Genomic DNA, 19,931 nt, shown 5'->3' on the forward strand with positions numbered 1-19,931 from the left:
GGATGGGAAAGTTTATGATTATTCATAAGGAAAGATGGAACATGTGCCTGGGTAAACATATATATAACATATGCCCCATGTTTTCTTCTTGATGGAGTCTTAACACCAGAATGAAGCAAAAATCAGGCCCTGGTGGCAGGAAGTTTTCTTAAGACAGGAAAAAGACACTATGGGCATGTACTGAAAGCTGGTATAAGTGCATGCCCATAGTCCCTTCTCCTTGTCCTAAGATAAGCTCCTACAATCAGGGTCTTAAGCTCTCTGTCTCCAGTAAAGAATACAGGGCCTTACTTGTTTATAGGTTTGAACCATATTGGTTGAGTCAAGACTCCAAGCTGCTGAAGAGATAACTAGTGGGTTTGTTAGTGTGGTTTCTGAGGACGACTTGAATATAGGTGCAGCAAAGTGCTGTCAGCTACTATATACATTCTGCCTGGTTCAGTAAGCAACCAGGTAATTAGTAAGAGGCATTTCTTGGCTAGCCAGGCTAAGGACCTCCGGGGAGAGCAGGATCCAGGGCAGCCAGGAACTGGGATTAAGAGGAGGCTTTCCATGTACATCCTCTGAACCAGGATATGGACCTAGGGAACCAAGATTCAGTCTCAGAGCCCAACAAGGTTTTGATAGACACAAAAGAGCTTTTTAAGAAAATTTATATGGAAAGGCCCTAGACTAGCCCAAACAACCTTGAAGAATGAAGTGGAAAGAATCCCTCTACCTATTAAATTTTATTATAAAATCAAGACTGTGTTTAAGTTTTGACATAAAGTTATAAAACAAATAAAAAATCAAAATTTAAAATCCAACATCTAAAATTGGTGGGTAAAGGAGTAACGCCCTGACCTTTCAGTCACAGCGTTCATGATGAGGAACCAATAGATACTGCTTAACATGAATAAATCCATGAGTATTATTTGAACTCACGGAGAGAACTTCCAACAATTTACAAGAAATAATAAACACTGAAGCCTCAGAGCAATGGGACTGGAGAAGAGTAGTAAGATTGAGGACTTTTTATATTTAATCAATTTAGACTGCTTGAAAGATGGTTTATTTCTAAATATGAATATTTATAATAAAATGTCAACATACATGTTTACACACAAAATTTCCCCCATGATCTTCCCATTTATCATTGAATAAAGATGCTGCCTTCCACATGGCCAACGCTAGCCTGCTAGACTCAGCCTCTCCTCCTCAGCCTCATTTTGCAATACTTTACTCTGTCCCTTCTGGGCTAACAGAGGGGCCTCTTTAGGTTCCCACCCATTTATTATTCCTTGTACCTGGGATGTCTTCCCCCAACACTTTACAGTTAGCTAATATCTACTCAACCTTCTGAACTCTGCACAAATATCACTTCAACAGAGAAGTATCCTGATTTCCAAGAAGAACTGATTTCTTGATAAATGATTTTGTTGAATTACAATTCCCCTTATCTCTAGTTCATATTTTTAGGAGCAATAAGTCCTCCTTTCTTCTCTAAACCATAAGCTCCATGAGCCCAGGGCTCTGTCTGTTTTGCTCAAAATGGTTCCCCCAGTGTTTAGCACATGGTCTTGCACATCCTAGTATATAAATCAAGCTTTCTAAAGCCCAGTACATATGCTTGTACAGAATGTATAGATTCCAGGTAGCCATCCTTGAAGGTTAAGGGTAAAGGGGAAATTATATCTATCTCTTCCCTCTCACACTCCATTTACCTCAGTCAGATGCTTTTCAATATGTTTTAAGCCATTGCGTAGCAGACTCAATTCCAGCAATGCACTCAGAGTTATAACACCTTCATATTTTATAACTGTAGTCCCAAGAAATAAGACTAATGCCTGTATTATAGACTAACCATATAATTTGAGACTCTGGCAGGTGTCCTTGTTAATTTTGGAAGACTTAGGTTGACTGGCAGTGTATCTAAATCTGCAGATGAGTCATGTCTTAACAAGGATCTACTGTACTGTTAAATTTTGGCTGGAGAGTGACAGAAGGTCCCAATAGCTTACCTTGGCTCAGATCCACTGCCCTCTTATGCAGTATAATAAACAACACCAATATAAGAACTAACAGCAGCAAGAGTAGAGGTATGACCTTATTTAAAAGAAGTCTTAGAATTGCTTCTGCCTCAACATTTCTTAAGATGCTTCAAAGCAAAACTAAACAAAAAGATACTAAGGGTCACCTTAGAATTATAGCAACAAAGGTCAACAACAATGTTTCTGAAATATAGCTGCAGTTGTTAGATTTTACTTTCTCTTAAAAATGTTTTTTTAACAAAAAATGATGTCATTTAAAGGTGTCAGATGATTACTAACAACAAGAGCTATCATTAATTCAACTCCTCTGCTAGAGGTCTTGTAGTAGGAGAAGCTCTAGAACAAAATAGATGAAAGCAAGGATTCTAGAGCCAGGCTAACTGCATTTGACTCTTGTCTGTAGGACCTATGGGTGATTATGTGGGCAATCCATGTGCAAAATGCGAATTTATCAGGTCTGAGTTAAAGAGGTTGTGAGAGAATTAAATAAAATAAAACCTGTTCAATTGCTTAGCACAGCACCTCGCACATGGTAAGCACCTAATAAAGGATAGTTCTTTTTATTACCTCTATATGCTGGATACTATAGTTAGCACTTTAGAATTCATCTCAAGTCCTCAGAACAACGCTGCAAGATAATCATCAACATTTCCATTTCACCAGTGAGTAAATGAAATTTAAATAATTAGCCTGAGGTCAGCCAGCAGGTAACACTAGTTACTATTCAAATCCAATCCTATTGAACTTTGAGGTCTACAATCATTACAGAACTCTGAAACTGCATGATTTAATGGGCATTTAGACTATGTCATGTTATTATTTATGATATCCTTACCCAAACACAATTAATCCACCTGTATAAGGGCTTTAATTGTCCGATTTACAAATAATTGGAGGTCGATAAATGGCTGTTCTGCTAATATCATCTAAAAAAATAGTAGACTTAGAGTTAGAACAACTACCGATGTATGTGAATTCTAGGTCTCCATGGTATCAGTTGTAAAGTGACAAATTATACCTGTCTTAGAGAATTGCTGTGAGATTTAAGTAAGATTCATAAATATAATCAGTGCAAATCTTGGTTCAATGTAGGCACTCAATAAGTGTTTATTGAAAAATATGTTTTATATATTATATGTTATGTATATTATATATATGTATGTGCTTTTAAAAAAAGATTTATTTATTTTAGAGAAAGAAAGAGTGTGAGCAGAGGGAGGAGCAGAGAGAGAGGGAGAAAATCTCAAGCAGACTGCCTGCTGAGCGAGGAGCCCCATGCAACACAGTGCTGTATCTCGTGACCCTGAGATCATGACTTGAGCCAAGATCAAGAGTCAAAGTCAGATACTTAACCACCTGAGCCACCCAGGAGCTCCATAAATATGTATATGCTTCTAAGGATATACAACAAAAGGAGAAAAAAAAGAAATGAAAAGTAAAAAGGGAAGGAAGGAAGAGTTGAAAGTCTATGCAACTTGAAAACTACTTCTACATAAAACTGAGTGTACAATCCACCTTCATCCCTATTTGCACCTCTTCATTTTCAGATGGAAATGGTTTAGAGGGATCCCTGGGTGGCGCAGCAGTTTGGCGCCTGCCTTTGGCCCGGGGCGCAATCCTGGGGACCCGGGATCGAATCCCATGTAGGGCTCCCGGTGCATGGAGCCTGCTTCTCCCTCTGCCTGTGTCTCTGCCTCTCTCTCTCTCTCTCTCTGTGACTATCATAAATAAAATTAAAAAAAAGAAAAAAAAAGAAAATGGTTCAGATAAACTATAAGCGGTGCCCATATGGCTGTGTGGATAACTGTATTATCTTTCAGAATGTCTAGTGATGAAAAATAGTAAAGGGGAAACAAGTGTATAGTTTTTAAACTCCATTAATCCCAGAGATGCAGGGCATGGAAGCATTATTGATGTGGTTTGGTGTGACAAGGGGAGGGTCTACTCTTCTGGGTGCTCACCAACCAGCAATAGCTCTCAGTTTTTTAATCTATATGTAACAGGATTTCCTGACCTGACGGACCTAGGTTATGTTCATCATGGCATTCAACCACCAGGGAATGTCTATTGGGTGGGTGTCTATCAGGTGTCTATCTCCATAAAAGACCAAGAAGCCTTCCAGAGAAAACTGAATCAAAGGTTGCAAATCTGAAGACAACTGGCTCAGTGTCAAAGAGAAAAGTTGGTGTCATAAATGTGCTGTGAAAGCACACTCACAAGTTGTGTCTTGCCACAATGTCAACTTTATTCAATCATAACGCAAAGGTGATCACATTTATAAGGCAGGTTCAGGATTCCAAACTCAATGACATTTCGCCGTGTGATCAAACTTGGTTTCTCACACAGCATACATAAGACAAACCACATAACAAACAAGATAACGGAAGGGGGGCAGGCACCTCAGATTTCACTGAAGGTGTAGCCCGTTAGTAGGTGATCAGCAGATCTGGAATGCATTGGTCAGTTTCCCAGAGTCCTTGGACTCCAGAAGGGAAGGAAATGTCTACCCACTTCCTGTGTCCCCCTCCCCCTTCGGTCTTGTCTCCACTGGTTTAACCCAGAGCAATAAACCTTTGATTCCTCCTGAAAAAAAAAAAAAAAAAAAAAGATAACAGAAGGGTTTAGGAAGTTAATGAACCAAATGTGAAGTCAGTCTGTGGACACGCAGTTGAGATAAGACCTCGGTCTTGTCCAGGTCAGCTCTGGTCAATCTAGCAAAGCCTTTGGTGGCAGTTGCCTTTTTGAAGCGGTCAGATGTAGAAGGATCATGTCTGAGGAGTCTGACAGTTTGTTGCCCAAATCCTCCCTTTTGAAAGGGATTTAATCTGTCTTTGATCTGTGGATCTCCTCTGGCTCTGCTTCTTATCGGTTCTGGGGCGTCAGCTGACACTAGTCCTGGTGATATCTCCTAGCTGTAGTACCTTTAACTGCTTGTGTCATTGCTTGACACAGGCCCCTGCTTGACACAGGCTCCTGCTTGACATGAGACACTCCATTTTGCTCTCTACAGTTTGCATTGATCATATATTTGTCACTTCTGTACTCTGAATAAGCTTCCATGGCCTCACTTCTTGGTCCTAGGTTCCAGAAAGGGGGACTAAGATAAAGCATAAGTAAAAAGTAGGAAACTGTGTAAGAAAGAACTTAAGGCCATGCAGGTGCTGTGTTCAAAGATCTGTGTAGCTGAGAACAGAAGAAGTCTGGGATTATAAGAGTTTCTCTCCCTACTGAGGGCTGGAGCACTTTGGGGCACAGACACCTGAGTCTGAGGAAGATGTATCTGCATTTGAAAGGGAAGCCAGAGGGAACATTCTCCTCCAGAGACTTCATGGAAGTTTTGTGACAGCATTGATAACTGGCATCACATGTTCAGCAGCTCTGGTGACTACGAGAGGCCTGACTCAGGGCCAGGAAAGGAGACTGACATTAACATGGCTGCCAAGATGGGTGAGGGCCAAGGTACCCTGAGGATTCCAGGCAGGAGCTGGGTGAAACCTGAGAAGGGGGGTCTTTCTACAGAGTTGGTGGGACAAAGCAGGAGAAATACTCTTCAAGTATTTTTATTTACCTCCTCTTTCTTTTTTTTTAATCCCTAGGCTGATACAGAATAAGAAATATTAAGTTGCCTATAAGAAATATGGTTTATAATAAATCATTTTAAATTTTCCTTTCCAAATCAAAAATTGAGCTGTCCTTCATATAAATGTACTAACAATCATGCTGATGCTTCATTTGAGAGGTTCATCTACCTGAATTGACTATAAGCTTATCTGGTGAAATATCTTGAAATTATACAATTTAAGTGCTCTTATGAGGAAATAATGATGATGATGAAGAGCATAACACTTCCTAAAATTTCCAGATTATTACCTTTTTTAGAAAAAAATTATTTTGGAATCCATTGACTCACTGCTGGTGGAAATAGCTAACGTTTCTAGTCCAAGTACAAAGAAAAATAAAAGCAACTCAATCTTATTTTCAAAAGAGAACTACCTAATACATAGGACCATTTACTATTCAGTAAATTTAATTTGCCTAGGACAGTCTACAGCTGTTCAGTTTGCATTCCATTTGAGAGTAAGATCTATAGATATTCTAGCTCAGTTATTTTTCCAGCCAGTGTCCTCAGAAAAGCTAATAACTGCAGAGCCAGGAAAGGTCTTCTTTTGTGTTCTGTGTTCTGGCAGCTGTCCTACAGGCCACACCCATTCTCGGCACACTGATACCTAATCCTGTTGTCATTACCCAGGCATTTCATGCTGAGTCGTCTTAGTTTTCAACATCACTGTCAAATCAGTGACTGTCCTGAGGCTCATGGGCGATTGTCCTCCAGTATAAAGTCTCTACGCTGACAGATAAAAGAGTCACTTTGATTTATGTGGTGGGAATGATATGGACAATTTGGCTCTGAGTCATCCCTATACAAAGGTGCTTTGCCCTAGCCTACATGTTTAAAGATAACTGGCTACCATGAATATCTTTCATTTTTCTTCCTTATCATAACTTGATAAATATTCACTATCATCCTTAGAAATGAGGGAAATGTTTGTTGTATGTTGCGGAGACAGGATTGTTGTATTGTGCCCAGTAGTGGCATTCCCACGGTCTCTCCAGGAGGGATTTGGCAGGGAACGGGCTCTAGTCAATTAGAGAACTTGCCCCACAGCTGCTTGGCAAATTCCCTGTTCCTTAATGGTCACAGATTTATTTGGTGGCTTTGTAGTGTGCCACAGACTAAAGAACTTAGAACCCATCTCTGAGAACACCATCATATTCCTAATATTTGGAGGTCAGAATTAAGGCCATCATGTTTAGACCAACTAAGCTGACCAACTAAGCTGTTCCAAAATCATAGCTTATAGCTAAGGGGAATTCACTCTTCAGTTAATCATAAAGAGATAACCCAAAACTGGGGGCGGGACATCATGTTGAACACTTCATCCTTTCATGGTAAGTTCTTCCTTACACAGAAGGATATTTCATTTGGGGTGATGTGGCTTAAACATCTTCCTTAGCACTTCAGTGCAAAATTATTGAAACCAAATCATCTTGAAACTTCTGTCATTTTCTTTCCCTCAGTAAGCTGATATTTCTCAAGGTGAAAGTGCAGTTGTCATTTTAAGAAATATCTGCAGTTTTCAACAATCTTCAATATAGCACAAGGTCATCTATTGATGTAGTTCTGCACCAAGTATGGAAGTATAAGAATGAGAACCAAAATTAAATATGGACTACTTCATAAATGGAGGAAAGCAGACAGGACAGGGTATTAATTTCACCAGAGTTTGGAAATAGAGATCTATTCCTTCTTTCTATGTGATTTCTTTAAAGGCCTTCAGGAGAGTTTGCAGAAGCTGATCAAATATATTTCAGAATAAAAGACAACCTGCTGCAGGCACACCTCTGCTAGCACTGCTGTCTGCTAGTGCCTTATACTAGAAGTCAGCATATTGCAGATCTAATCCCTTGTATTGCTTAGAAGGTTCACATCCTTGAGCAAGCCTCTCCTTGCCCTCCTTGGCCAAAAAATAAAGAGAAAGTATTGCACTCAATAGCTAAGGTTTCCAGCTCTACCAGTCTATGATTTTATTCTGTCTCAGTTTCCTCTTAAGACTCCAATCCCTTTACACTTCTCTAAAGGATATTTGCTAGTTCTGGATCATGTTTCACTCATCATCAATGTAATTCCAAAGATTCAAGAGAATTTGAAAGTTTAGGATTATTCTCATGCCCTTTCGTCCATAATCACTTTCAAATGATTCATGGTGTCTTCAGCCTTCTCTTTGAAATTGCAATAATGAATTCCGTCCCTCAATAGAGTTTGAGTTTGTGTGGCTTTGCAGGAGAGGGCAGGAAGACATCTCTGTTGGGGGATACGCAATGACAAAGGAACCCAGCAGCCCAGTTCTTAGAAAGGCTTCCACTTCTGCAATCAGCCTGTTAGTTCTAACTGCTGGCAAGAGTTACATTAACAATGACTTCAGTGTTAGATCTTTTTTTTTTTTTAAGATTTATTTATTTATTCATGAGAGACAGAGAGAGAGAGGCAGAGACACAGGCAGAGGGAGAGGCAGGCTCCATGCAGGAAGCCCGATGTGGTACTTGATCCTGGGACTCCAGGGTCATGCCCTAGGCTGAAGGCAGGCGCCAAATCGCTGAGCCACCCAGGGATCCCCAAGTGTTAGATCTTAATCCTCTTCTGCTGCTACCTACACTGGGTGGCTGCTTTACCTGTCAATTGGTCAATAGGGACCGATTGTCCTTTGGTGCCAGCAAAAGGTTTGTAATCAAGGACAGGGTATTAAGGTCCAAAGGGATAAGTGACCCTTATCTTTATTTCCCATTATCATACTGGTTTTAGGTAAGACTTTAATTTTTAAAGGCAAACCCAAAGAGCACTTCTAGAAAAGTTCACTGTGTGTGTGTAAGAGATTTGTTTCTTTTTAAACAGCCATAGTATGATTTAGCAAAATGTCTCCTTAAAAAAATCACAGTGTATGAAATGACATTTCTGTCTAGGCAAAAATCCAGATATTTCTATCTATTCACCAGTGGTGATTCCAAATACCCACAAGGGTCTGCCTGACCAGGCTCTTGATCTATTTTCTGGGGGCTTACAAATGCTATAACTAGTTTGACTGGTGGTGAGAACCATTTCTCTGGGGAAGTGAAAAGTAACAAAGTGCTTGCAGATGACTGGAAAGCTCTCATAAATCTGTGTTCTCTAACAGAGGTACACTTTTGGAAAAAGGCACACCAAGTTTGTGAACCAAGACCTAAATTAGGGAGATAATCATAAACATAGCATAATTTAGAGTGTGCTTCTCTAAATTGTCTTGGAAAGTTTTGCAGTCTGCTATTTCAAAGCATTTCTATTTTAATGTCCAGGTAGATATGTTGATGACTCGATCTGAGGCAAAGGAAGAGACAAGGCACTAAGAGAGGGAATTTCTGACTCGGAGTCCATGTGAGCAGTGATATTAGTGCACTCTTGCTAACTGGTCACTCACTCTCAACTGTCCTTATCTCAGTGTATAAGTTACACCTGTGTTTCCTTCCCAATGACTCAGGACCTGAACATCCCGGAAAGTCATTTGGGAGTCCCACAAAGCTATCCTTCATGGTCTTCAGGACAAGTGTTCAGTTTCCATGTAGAATATGTAGAGTGCCTCCCCCTATTACTCCAATCTCTCTCTGAAATGTGTTGCCATGTATTCCAGGCACCTTTTCCACAAGGAATAACTACCCCCTATAGACACTTCCATTACTACGCTGAGAATCACAGTATCTGTCAGGCCCTGTTTCTCATAGGGCAGCACCTCCACTTCCAGTGGTAACCATACACATCTCAGCCACTACTAATACCTCTTGGCATGGGAGCCACTACAACTAATGCCCTAGTCCCCTGTACGTATCAACACTTCATAGTGTCCCACTGTCAGGTATGGCAAGTACTCTCACAAGTCAACCCGTGCACCTTTTTTTTTAATCGCCTCTGCCTCAGAGATTCCAAAGAAGTATTGTCTACCCTGTAAAGATTAACAGCATTTTAGTGTATCCATATTTCAGGTTCACTTTCCAGGCTCCACCCTAGCTGATCCATAGCATCAGCATCCTGGGGTGCTTAGTCAAAGATACACTGGAGTGACAGGTCCTTAAAAAATCAAGCTTGCCAAGCCTGGCTCCCTGTTTTCCCGGAGGAAGGGCCTCAATTCCTGCTTACAAACTAATGTGGACCAACCTATCCTAGAAAACATGCTCACTCACACACGAACCTATGGAGGCTCATGCTGGGAGCAAGGTAATCGTATGACACATGTACATTCACTCACACACACACACACACACACACACGGAGAGAGACCCTTCCAGATGGTAGAACGCCTCCATTATGTTTGTACATAGTGATTCTTTATCTATGGGTTTATTTCCCCCACATATTCCCATTAAAGACTGAGGTAACAAAGGTCATCACCTCCAGCTTTGAAAAACCACATGATGTTTATAGAATTAGAATGAATGATTAGGGCTGCTTCCTTCTTTGGGAGACCAAGAGACCATGGAAGCTACTCAAACACTGAGGATTCTAGTCCAAGTGTCTTCACAGAAGTCACACCCAACACCTGTAGGTAAACAGTATCAAGTCTGAAATCAAGCAACCATGATCTGGTGTTACTTAGGCAGAAAGGGAGACACAGCAGAGATGGTAGGGAATGAGATGGACATGGAAATAGAAGCTCCACACCATAGATTCTAAACTCCATGTGTAAGTATTCTCTGAGTGGGGAAGAAAGTAGGAAAGTAAATTTTCAATGAGGCCATGTTTTGCAGGTGGTCATGAATCTAATTCACTCCTATGGTGGGAAATTATAGTCATAACAAAGTAGTGATAAATAGGATTTGAAACAGAACCACTTCCACCTATTCCTTTCCAGCAGTGTGATTTGACCAAGGTATTTCATTTGCGTCTTCATTTCCTCATCTGCAAACAGGGATGATAATATCTACTTTGCAGGATTAGCCACTGTGGGGGATTAATTAAAACAATATGCATGGAATATGTGGCACAGCAGCCAGCTCACATTAAACACTCACAAATGGTAGCTAGTATCATTACCCACAAGTTCACAAACTGCCTAGTACTGGGTGCCTTTAGCCTACCTTACAAACCCCAGTGGTGTAGCAGAGCCCAGCAACAAGGTGCATAACCCTGCAGGCAGGCCCACAGAGCAGAAGTCCCTGGCTGCATTCCCTTCATTTTGAATGTTCCTGGAATGACTTGTTCTCCACCCTCAAAACTCTACTTTGTAGAGATCATATGAGAATAGAGGGAATAAGTCATTGGACGTGCTTACTAAGTTTTGAATATAATACTGTTATTCTTGCCTACCTCTTTCTTCGTAACTGCACAGATTGAAGAACACCATACCTTTCCTTTACTTATCTATCTTGAAAAGCCAATGTAATTTGTCCTGTGGTATTGTTTTTGTTTCTACAAACAACATAAGTCATTTTTAATTAAAAATTCAACATTTAAATGCCATTCACCTGAAACTGTGGCAATTACAACAGGAGATGAACTCAAGGCTCTCACTCTAGTCAAATCACCCATTTTCCACAAGGTGGCAGACCTTGTTAAGAAGTTATGGAACACCAATAAAAAAAAAAAAAAAAAAAAAAAGAAGTTATGGAAAAGACTACCAGAAAAAGAAAGCAATGTGTTTTCAAAAGTTGACCAATAGGTGTCTCTATGCCACCACACATGTCTGAGCTGTTGCATAAAATACAGATAACGTCTCAAGTGTTTCTTGCTCATCTAACAGATAAGATCATCAACACTTTCCACAAAGTACAAATAGAACATTGACGAGATTAATATCTTACAGCCACCGAAAGGGAAATGGGATTATAAAACCATAACTAGAAATAAGATTATGAACCCAAGTGATTTGACACAAAATAAATCTCATCAGAATGCTGGTCCCATGTTAAACAGGGTTTTCTGTTAGAAGTGATTTTAAATACTTACTGACTCTATATGATTGGCCTTACTGAGAAAATAGCATCAGAACTAATTCCAGACAGACACACAATGCTAATGTCTATTAACCTGGTGACTGTGGCCCTGGGAACACACAGGAAATAATGGAAATTCTTTAGCAGCAGAGAGACATCCTGATATCATTTTTGCTATTGTTTTTCACCCCAATTCACACACACACACACACACACACACACACGTGTGGGCACACACACATACACCTTCACATCTGGCTCTGTTGATATCACTAAGTAGATGAACTCATGTGTGTTGAGTGAGTGTGTGAGTTTCACCCACATCCCCAGAGAAAAAGGGTCTAACTCCTTGTTATGAAGCTCAGAATATAGAAGCAGAGTCATATGCTTACTCTGATTATTTTCCCTTTTATATTGAAAATATCTGTCCCTAAATCATTGTAAAAGGGACAAGGGAAGAGTATTAAACATAATTTACAGATAGAGAAACCCAGGTACTAAAAGGAAATATTTCTCTTTTACAGGTTGATTTATCTTACCTGAGGCTGAATTACATTATGAATTAGGAATATAAATACAAATATATTAGGAAATAAATACAAATACAGATATCTACAAATCATGAGATGACATCATGTCTTTGTCATTCACACTTCAAAGTTACATATAGCACCTTGCTACTATGCAGTTTTAGAAAGTAGTAATGTATTGGGTTGTTCTCCATATACCACAGTAAAATTAATGATATTCCATAGCCGAATACCATTCAAGGGACTTAATCCTGCCCTGCCCACCCCAGGGCAATCCTGCTAAAACGAAAGTTAGAAAGAGAGGCCATTCGTTTTAGGAGACACGGCACAGCACACGATGGGATTTTTTTGCCTCTGTTAAGCCACAGTTTCTTCTGGTGCTAGAGTTAAACTGAGTAGTCAGTCCGCACTGTTTTCTACATACCTAAATACCTAAATGTACACAAATCTCTGTGCAAAGTAAATAAATCTGAGGTGCATTCCTAAACCTCATAAATCTAATTTGTTTCCCCATCTGGCAAGGCAAGAATGTATCTTTCCTGAAAAAAACTGTCTCCAGGAGAAATCCCATCAGTACAAGGGAGCCTGTGGAGAAGGGCCCCCTCATGAGGACCCAGAACTTTAATTTTCAAAGTTTTGAACCAATTATCTTTGTCACCTTCTTAGATAATAAAGGAAATGGGGGATTGCCAGGTAAGTCACATCAAGTTACATCCTAATAAAATTCAAAAATTAGACTGCATGGGTTTCTAACATCCCATGCACCTCACAGAAGACCCATGAGGGACCATCTAGTACACTCCACCGTGTCTGCTATTTTTAAGTTCCCACCTTCCCCATGATAATGGAATTATGTTGAACATCAGGGGAGTCAAGCCACTGAGGCTGGAAACTGCCCACAGGCAGTAGTCTACATCCTTCCCCCATTTCTCTCCACCCCACATTCAGCTGTCAGGAGCCTAGGGTTGAGCCTTGTGTGCTGCGTGACCTGTCCTCGTTAGCTTCACCCTCGCTGGGCTGCATACACACTAACATCTCAGGATAAGCACCTTTCCTCACTATTCCAATGAGCCTAATTACGTCAACCCGAGACTAATTTCTTGTGTTAGCAAAACCCACCGGGATTAGTACTGTCCAGAAGAAACATTTGAAACCTTGTGTCATTGTCTCAGCAAAGATTTCTGTCCCTTGCAAGACAACTCTTTCAGCCAGTGACCAAAGCTAACTTCTCTGTATCATCCCCTCTGGCTTGCAGGACAGGCACCTTCCGTCTTGTCTTAGCGAGGTCCTAGCAGCTGGCCTTTGGGCAGGGACTTGACTTCCCTTCTTGGTTTTTACCACAGCGTTCTGGCGCCAAATGCCCTCTGCTGTGTCTGAGCAGAGCACCTGTGCAGTCTGACTCATGCTATCAGCGCGCAGGCTCTCCCTCTCCTGACAGCAGACCAGACCTCACACAGGTCTACGTGTGACTGGTTACCACGAAGACCTGTGTAATGACATGCCTCAGACACGATCCTGAACACTATCTGCTCATCCCAGTAGGTGCGGTAACATGTTCTGACTCTGATCTGTGTCATGTGCGAGGAGCCCCCCTGGACATGTGGTGGGAAACTCTGATCCGTTATGGATCTGTAATCCAAATTCAAGGTTTTTTTTATTCAAACATAATGAATTCCTGTTAAACTTTCTTTGTTTTTTTTTTTACTGTTAAACTTTTTAAATGGATGTTTAAAATATACATTCAGCAGGTTATCTTGTGTCATAACTACCCAGAAATCAATACCAAAATGTTCTCTAATACTCTTCGCTACTGTCAGTAGACTCTGTATAGAGTGAAAGGAAGAAATAAAAGGAATTTATGTTTTCCTCAACTATATTATATTTCTAACAAAATGTGCCTTTTGCAGGAAGTGGAGCAGAGAAGGCAAGGACTCCTGTTCCAATAAACCAGGTGCAAGTAGCAAGCTCAGAAAACGTGCCCTGAATTGTTCTCTAGTTTATAGTTTGCGAGGAAATCTAATGCATATTCATATTTTCCTGTCTGCTACAAATACTGTTCCTTTTAACGTAAAGATTCACCTAAATTTGTTTCCTTGGCATTTACATTATGACTGTTGGAAGAAAAAAAAGCCAGAATCATTGAAATTGGCTCAGAAACTTGTGAGCTCCCCTTTGGTTCCACCCACGCACCCACAACATACACTTGTTTTCTCCCCCGAAGATTAAGAAGTTATGCAGCCTGACAATGCATTTTCCTCTTACAAGTCTTGACTTCACCACTATTATTTTCTTTTTGACTTTTTTTCTTCCAGCACCTGTTAGAAACAAGGGTAGGGTGCTTGTGGCAAATCTGTTCTTTCCTTAGTCTCTGAAGCAAAAGGTAGGGAGACAAGTGCGAATGGCCAGAGATGCTTGAAAGCACGGTTGAAATTTTACTTTCAGAATTAGCCACCTCGGAGGATTTCTAGATTTTAGTATCACAAACAGACAGACAAAATCAAAGCGTTTTTGCTGGTTGCTGGACTAGCTCCTCAGAACTCTGACCCCGCCGTAGACGGGGTGGCATCCTTTGTTTAGAAATGCAATCCGGGAAGGAAGCGGGCAGATGCGGGGTGAGAGCCGATGACTTTATGCTGAAGAGAACAGTGTCACAGGGACACAGAGCAGATACGCGCTGCACATGAGGCGTCGCCTGTCAGGGCCCCTCGTCGTGGAGGACGGCGCCTGCGTGTGCCTATAGGAGTCGGGAGCTACGCGGCCAAGGCCCGTCGGTGCTCGGCAGCGCCCGTCTCCGGCGCGTCGGTTCCCCCGAGGGGCAGGCAGGGCTTTCGGGGCCGCCAGGGGCCTCTCTCCAGGCGCCACCGCTAGTGGGGGACGCGCCGACTCCAGCGGGAAGCGCCTGCCGGGGCCGGGGCCGGGGCCGGGGTCGGGGCCGGGGCCGGGTCGGGGCGCCGCCACCCCCTCTCTCCGGGGCCCCTGCGCGAGCCGAGCCCCGCCGCGGCCGCTTGCAAACACGGGCTGTCGGGGTCCCGGGGCCGGGCGGGCCGCAGGTCCCCCCCCGCCCCCCCCCCCCCGGCATCCGGGCCTGCCCGGACCCCTCCGGCTCCCCGCGAGCAGGGAGCCTGGCGAGGCCGAGGCGGGACGACCTCCCCGCAAGCCTCTCGGGCGCCCGGCCCCGGCCCGCCGGAGCCCCGCGGAGCGCCCGTCCTGCGCCGCAGCGGCCCGGCCCCGCCACACACTCTTCCGCGGTTCGCGGCCGTCCCGGGGGCGGGGCTGAAACCTGAGCCTCCCCGCGGCGATTGGCGCCCGCCCGCAGAGGCGAGGAAAAGGGCCCTCCCGGCCCAGCCCCGCTCAGTCGGCGCAGGAGCCGGGCGACTGGAGGCGCCGTCCGCCCGCCGCACCCGAGCGCGGCCCCAGCCCGAGCCGCGCCGCGATGCTCTAGGGCCCGCCGCGCCCGCCCCGGACCGTTATCCGCGCCGCCGCCCGCCCGCCCGCCCGCCCGCAAGATGCCGCGCTCCTTCCTGGTCAAGAAGCATTTCAACGCCTCCAAGAAGCCCAACTACGGCGAACTGGACACGCACACAGGTAAAGCAGTGGATACGTGGACCTGAGGAAGGCGACGCCTCCGTCCGCCTAGCACCACCCGCCGGGCGTCTGCCCGTCCCTAGGCCCGTGGCGCGTTGCGCTTCCGATAGTGTCACAAAGGAAGCGAAGACAGAGCTCCTTTCCTCCCAAACAGTACCCCAAAGACAGTTAGGACTCTTTAGGTCGCTCGGGGTGAGTCTTAATTCAAGACTTTGGGGGCTCTTAACTGACAAGGAAAACTTCACTCAACTCTTGCAGCTTCGTTGCCGAAAGCCCGCACGTAGACGCATAGCGAGCGCGCGGAGCATGAGCCGCACAACACGTAAATGATGAATCGTTGCTTTTTTGTGTAAGAAGCCTCCTTCCCTCCAGAGAGCAGCTTCGTGTGCGCGTATCTTTGTACTCACGATCCTAGAACACGCGCAGGGCTCATGCAGAAAACGGTAGACGACTTCTCGGTCTCTTTAAAAGAATATGCGGTGTTTCCCCCTCGGCGGAGACTGTGGGCGCTCACCTGGCGCACCTCCGCACCGCACAGCATGTTACAGCTCCCGTCACACCTGCGTGCGGGAGGGACATTAGATGTACATTAAAGCCCAGTGACCATGTAGCAGCAAGGGTGGAAATGAAATGTCTTACCAATGCCTGTCTTCCTAAATGAGTCGATTTACTTCGTCATAGAGTCCTGGGTGTGTGTGTGTGTGTGTGTGTGTGTGTGTGTGTGTGTGTGTGTCTGTGCTGGCAAGTAGCTTCCTAGTGTGTTTTCAAAGTTATTTTTTTTTTTGCCTTAATCTTTAATCTTCCTTCCTTTCCTTCTCTTTCCCCCAGTGATTATTTCCCCATATCTCTATGAGAGCTACCCCATGCCTGTCATACCACAACCAGAGATCCTCAGCTCGGGAGCGTACAGCCCCATTACCGTGTGGACTACGGCAGCTCCATTCCACTCCCCACTACCCAATGGCCTCTCTTCTCTTTCTGGATACCCCTCATCCTTGGGGCGAGTGAGTCCCCCTCCTCCATCTGACACCTCATCCAAGGACCACAGTGGCTCAGAAAGCCCCATTAGTGATGAAGAGGAAAGACTACAATCCAAGCTCTCAGACCCCCATGCCATTGAAGCTGAAAAGTTTCAGTGCAATTTATGCAATAAAACCTATTCAACTTTTTCTGGGCTGGCCAAACATAAGCAGTTGCACTGTGATGCCCAGTCTAGGAAATCTTTCAGCTGTAAATACTGTGACAAGGAATACGTGAGCCTGGGCGCCCTTAAAATGCACATTCGGACCCACACTTTACCTTGTGTCTGCAAGATCTGTGGCAAGGCGTTTTCCAGACCCTGGTTACTTCAAGGACACATTAGAACTCACACTGGTAAGAGAAAAACACAGACAGGAATGTTACTGTCTGATAGAGTGAAGCCCTGGGCTGGCCGTTGAATTTGCATTAAGTAGTGACACAGTGTTTTTAATGATGGATGATCATGTATAGCTACTTCCTGATGACTCAAAAAGTTGTTAGAGCAGAATGCTCCATTTCTTGTTAACAAGCTCTGCTCCAGAGACTGCAAACAGCATTTAGACTTTGGAAAGTAGATTCAGAAGCTGATTCAGATCAGAACTGATCTCAAAGATCAGTTAGAAAATCAGGAAAGATGTACTTGAATGTGTGCTCTGTGAAACTGCTCCCAATATTCAGCAAACACAGATGTTGCTATCTTAATCAACCGGTTTGGTAGATAGGTGAGGGGTTTGCCTTTAGTTTTCAGCTGGTTACATTCTTGCTGTGCTGTCACCCCATAGCAAGTTGGATAGTTAGAATTGAATTTACTCCCCGTTGTTTTATTATGTTTTGGTTTTTGCTGCTGAATATTTTATTCCTAGTACAAAATCATCCTGCGGGGAGCCGAGGCATTTATCCAATCTTAGTCATAATAGAAAGAGGGAAAAGGGGAACTATTAGGAAATGTTGGGAGGAGCTCAATATTAGCTGCACCTGCTGAAGCAGAAAGCTTTAATAAGTGAAAGTCCTAGAACTACATGAAATATTTCTACATGACTGGCAGCAGTAACAATATTCTTGGTGTGATTTTTTAATACAATATTCAAATTTATCTTAAAGGATCAGGTCTGAAAATAAGTATCTGTTATGGGGAATTTTAATTAAGTTCTTTTTTGACAAAATGTGACTGTTACTCATAAACGTTATCTGACTTTACATTTCCTCTAAAAACACTGACTGTCTTTCTTTCTCAACCCCCACCCTCACCCCTAGGGGAGAAGCCTTTTTCTTGCCCTCACTGCAACAGAGCATTTGCAGACAGGTCAAATCTGAGGGCTCATCTGCAGACCCACTCGGATGTAAAGAAATACCAGTGCAAAAACTGCTCCAAAACCTTCTCCAGAATGTCTCTTCTGCACAAACATGAGGAATCTGGCTGCTGTGTAGCACACTGAGTTACGCAATCAATGTTTACTCAAACAGAATGCATTTCTTCACTCCGACTCCAAACGACAAATAAAAGTCCAAAGGCATTTTCTCTTATGCTTACTGACCAAATAATGTGTATAGACATACAGACACACACAAACACACACACACAGACACACACACACTAAAAGCTGCAAGAGCACAAAATCCATGTGTTCAAAGTTAATCCTTTCCATGTGAAGTTTAAAATTACTATATATTTACTGACAGCTAGATTGAGAGGATAAAAGACAAGAATCTTTCTCTTCAAAAGCTGAAGCAAAGAAGCACATTGCATCTTTTCTCACTAAGAAAGAATGCAAAGATTTACATTGCTGCCAAATCATTTCAACTGAAAAGAACAGTATTGCTTTGTAATAGAGTTTGTAATAGAATTTCCTATAGAAAGAGAATTTGCCAGACGCTATCTCAGGTGCCTTATAAAGTATTCCAAGTTTACTTCATTACATGTCTGATGTCTGGTTATCATTGTTGAACTAAAGCCTTTTTTGATTACCTGTAATGCTTTAAACTGTATTTTTAAGAGAGATACTGAAAAAGAGAAAGAAAAAAAAAAAAAGAACAGGAACAAAACACAGGAGAATGTACTGAGAGTGTTTTGTTTTTGTTTTTGTTTTTGTTTATGCCAATAAGGAGTATGCACCTTGGGGGAGGAGGGAAAGACTAGCTTTGAACATTCCTGGTGCATGCTCTATGTCTTACCTTTTAAAATAATTTTTAATGATTTTCTAAAATTAATTAAAGATGGGAATAAGTGCAAGAAAGGATTCTTAGAAACTCAGTAATGTACTTAAACTATTTTAAATGCATACAACAAATGCAATCCGTACAGTACCTTTACAAGTGCCTTTTTAAAGTAATTGTATAGATGATGAGTCAATGTAAATTTGTGTTTATTTTTATATGATTGAATGAGTTTTGTATGAAAGTGAAATGTTGTCTATAGCTGATGCCTATAAACAACCTGAAGATTTGTGAGATCAATGTTTCTTTTTTAAAAAACAATTTTAAAGGTCCTTTTTTACAATAAACATTTTTGATTTAAAATCTATTGTTTGTATGCTATTTTCAGAGACTTTACTTACTTTGCGATTAGTATTAAACTACAAAGAATTGTTTTTTTCTTAATAAGAGAAAAGGTGAATAGCATTTTTATGAATATCAAGTGTCATTTTATGTATTAGGTTATAATAAAGTATACTGCTAGTATTTTTTCTTTACTCTTAAGATAGTACTACCACATTCAAAAAGATAATATCACATTAGTAGTAGTTTGTTAATATATCCCCTTAACAAAAAAAATCACACTTTTTGAGTACTAAAAATATTCATACTATTAATACTTAAGAATACTTTCCAAAACTTTTTATTTATGATGATTTTATTAGGTTGCTTTATGAAATAAAATTCCGATCACCCATTGTAATGAGTGATTATTACATAGACCACTGGAAAATTTTAATTTTTTAAAATTTTTTTCTGAAATATCATTTAATGAGGTGTAAGAAAAAATAGAAAATCTGCATGAAAAGGTCAGGAAAAATGGATTTATCATAAATTGCACAAGTTGGAAAATTAAACCATGCAAAGAAAATCCTACATTTAGTGACATAAAAGAAGGGATAGGTTTATTGGAAGCAGGGGCTAAATAATACAAAGTTAAGTTTTCCATTTATAGTTTTTTGAACAAGCCCCAACCCAAATCCAAGATATACTTCATAAAATATAACACAAGCAGCCATTCCATATACAAGTAAATGCTTGCCAAATGCTTGGATTC

General features: G+C 42.0%; 1 protein-coding gene and 1 long non-coding RNA gene across 3 annotated transcripts in view; one reads left to right on the forward strand and one right to left on the reverse strand.

The window, feature by feature from the left end:
- LOC140620427 (uncharacterized) overlaps positions 1–19,931 on the reverse strand; it is a 61,055-nt gene that overhangs the window by 8,776 nt on the left and 32,348 nt on the right. The window contains exons 3-4 of one of the 2 annotated variants that reach the window (XR_012020218.1): positions 16,961–17,032; positions 16,069–16,221 (exon numbers count right to left, since the gene is read on the reverse strand). This is a non-coding gene — a long non-coding RNA (uncharacterized lncRNA). Of the gene's footprint in view, positions 1–15,565; positions 16,222–16,960; positions 17,033–19,931 lie in introns of those variants that run through there. The other variant, XR_012020217.1, reaches the window with a different exon arrangement.
- SNAI2 (snail family transcriptional repressor 2) lies at positions 15,526–19,198 on the forward strand. Its single transcript, XM_072804675.1, has 3 exons — positions 15,526–15,661; positions 16,490–17,035; positions 17,936–19,198. Exons 1-3 carry the CDS (start codon positions 15,583–15,585, stop codon positions 18,115–18,117), a joined length of 807 nt encoding a protein of 268 aa, XP_072660776.1. The 5' UTR covers positions 15,526–15,582; the 3' UTR covers positions 18,118–19,198.

The sequence above is a fragment of the Canis lupus genome, chromosome 28 (genome assembly GCF_048164855.1).
Source record: "Canis lupus baileyi chromosome 28, mCanLup2.hap1, whole genome shotgun sequence".
NCBI classification, from domain to species: Eukaryota; Metazoa; Chordata; class Mammalia; order Carnivora; family Canidae; genus Canis; species Canis lupus.

Bases quoted from the DNA above. Each gene is read 5' to 3' on its own strand.
- SNAI2 (XM_072804675.1), top strand. From the start codon at position 15,583: ATGCCGCGCTCCTTCCTGGTCAAGAAGCATTTCAACGCCTCCAAGAAG. The intron at 15,662-16,489 runs GTAAAGCAGTGG...TCTTTCCCCCAG, and splicing joins CGAACTGGACACGCACACAG to TGATTATTTCCCCATATCTC. The intron at 17,036-17,935 runs GTAAGAGAAAAA...CCTCACCCCTAG, and splicing joins ACACATTAGAACTCACACTG to GGGAGAAGCCTTTTTCTTGC.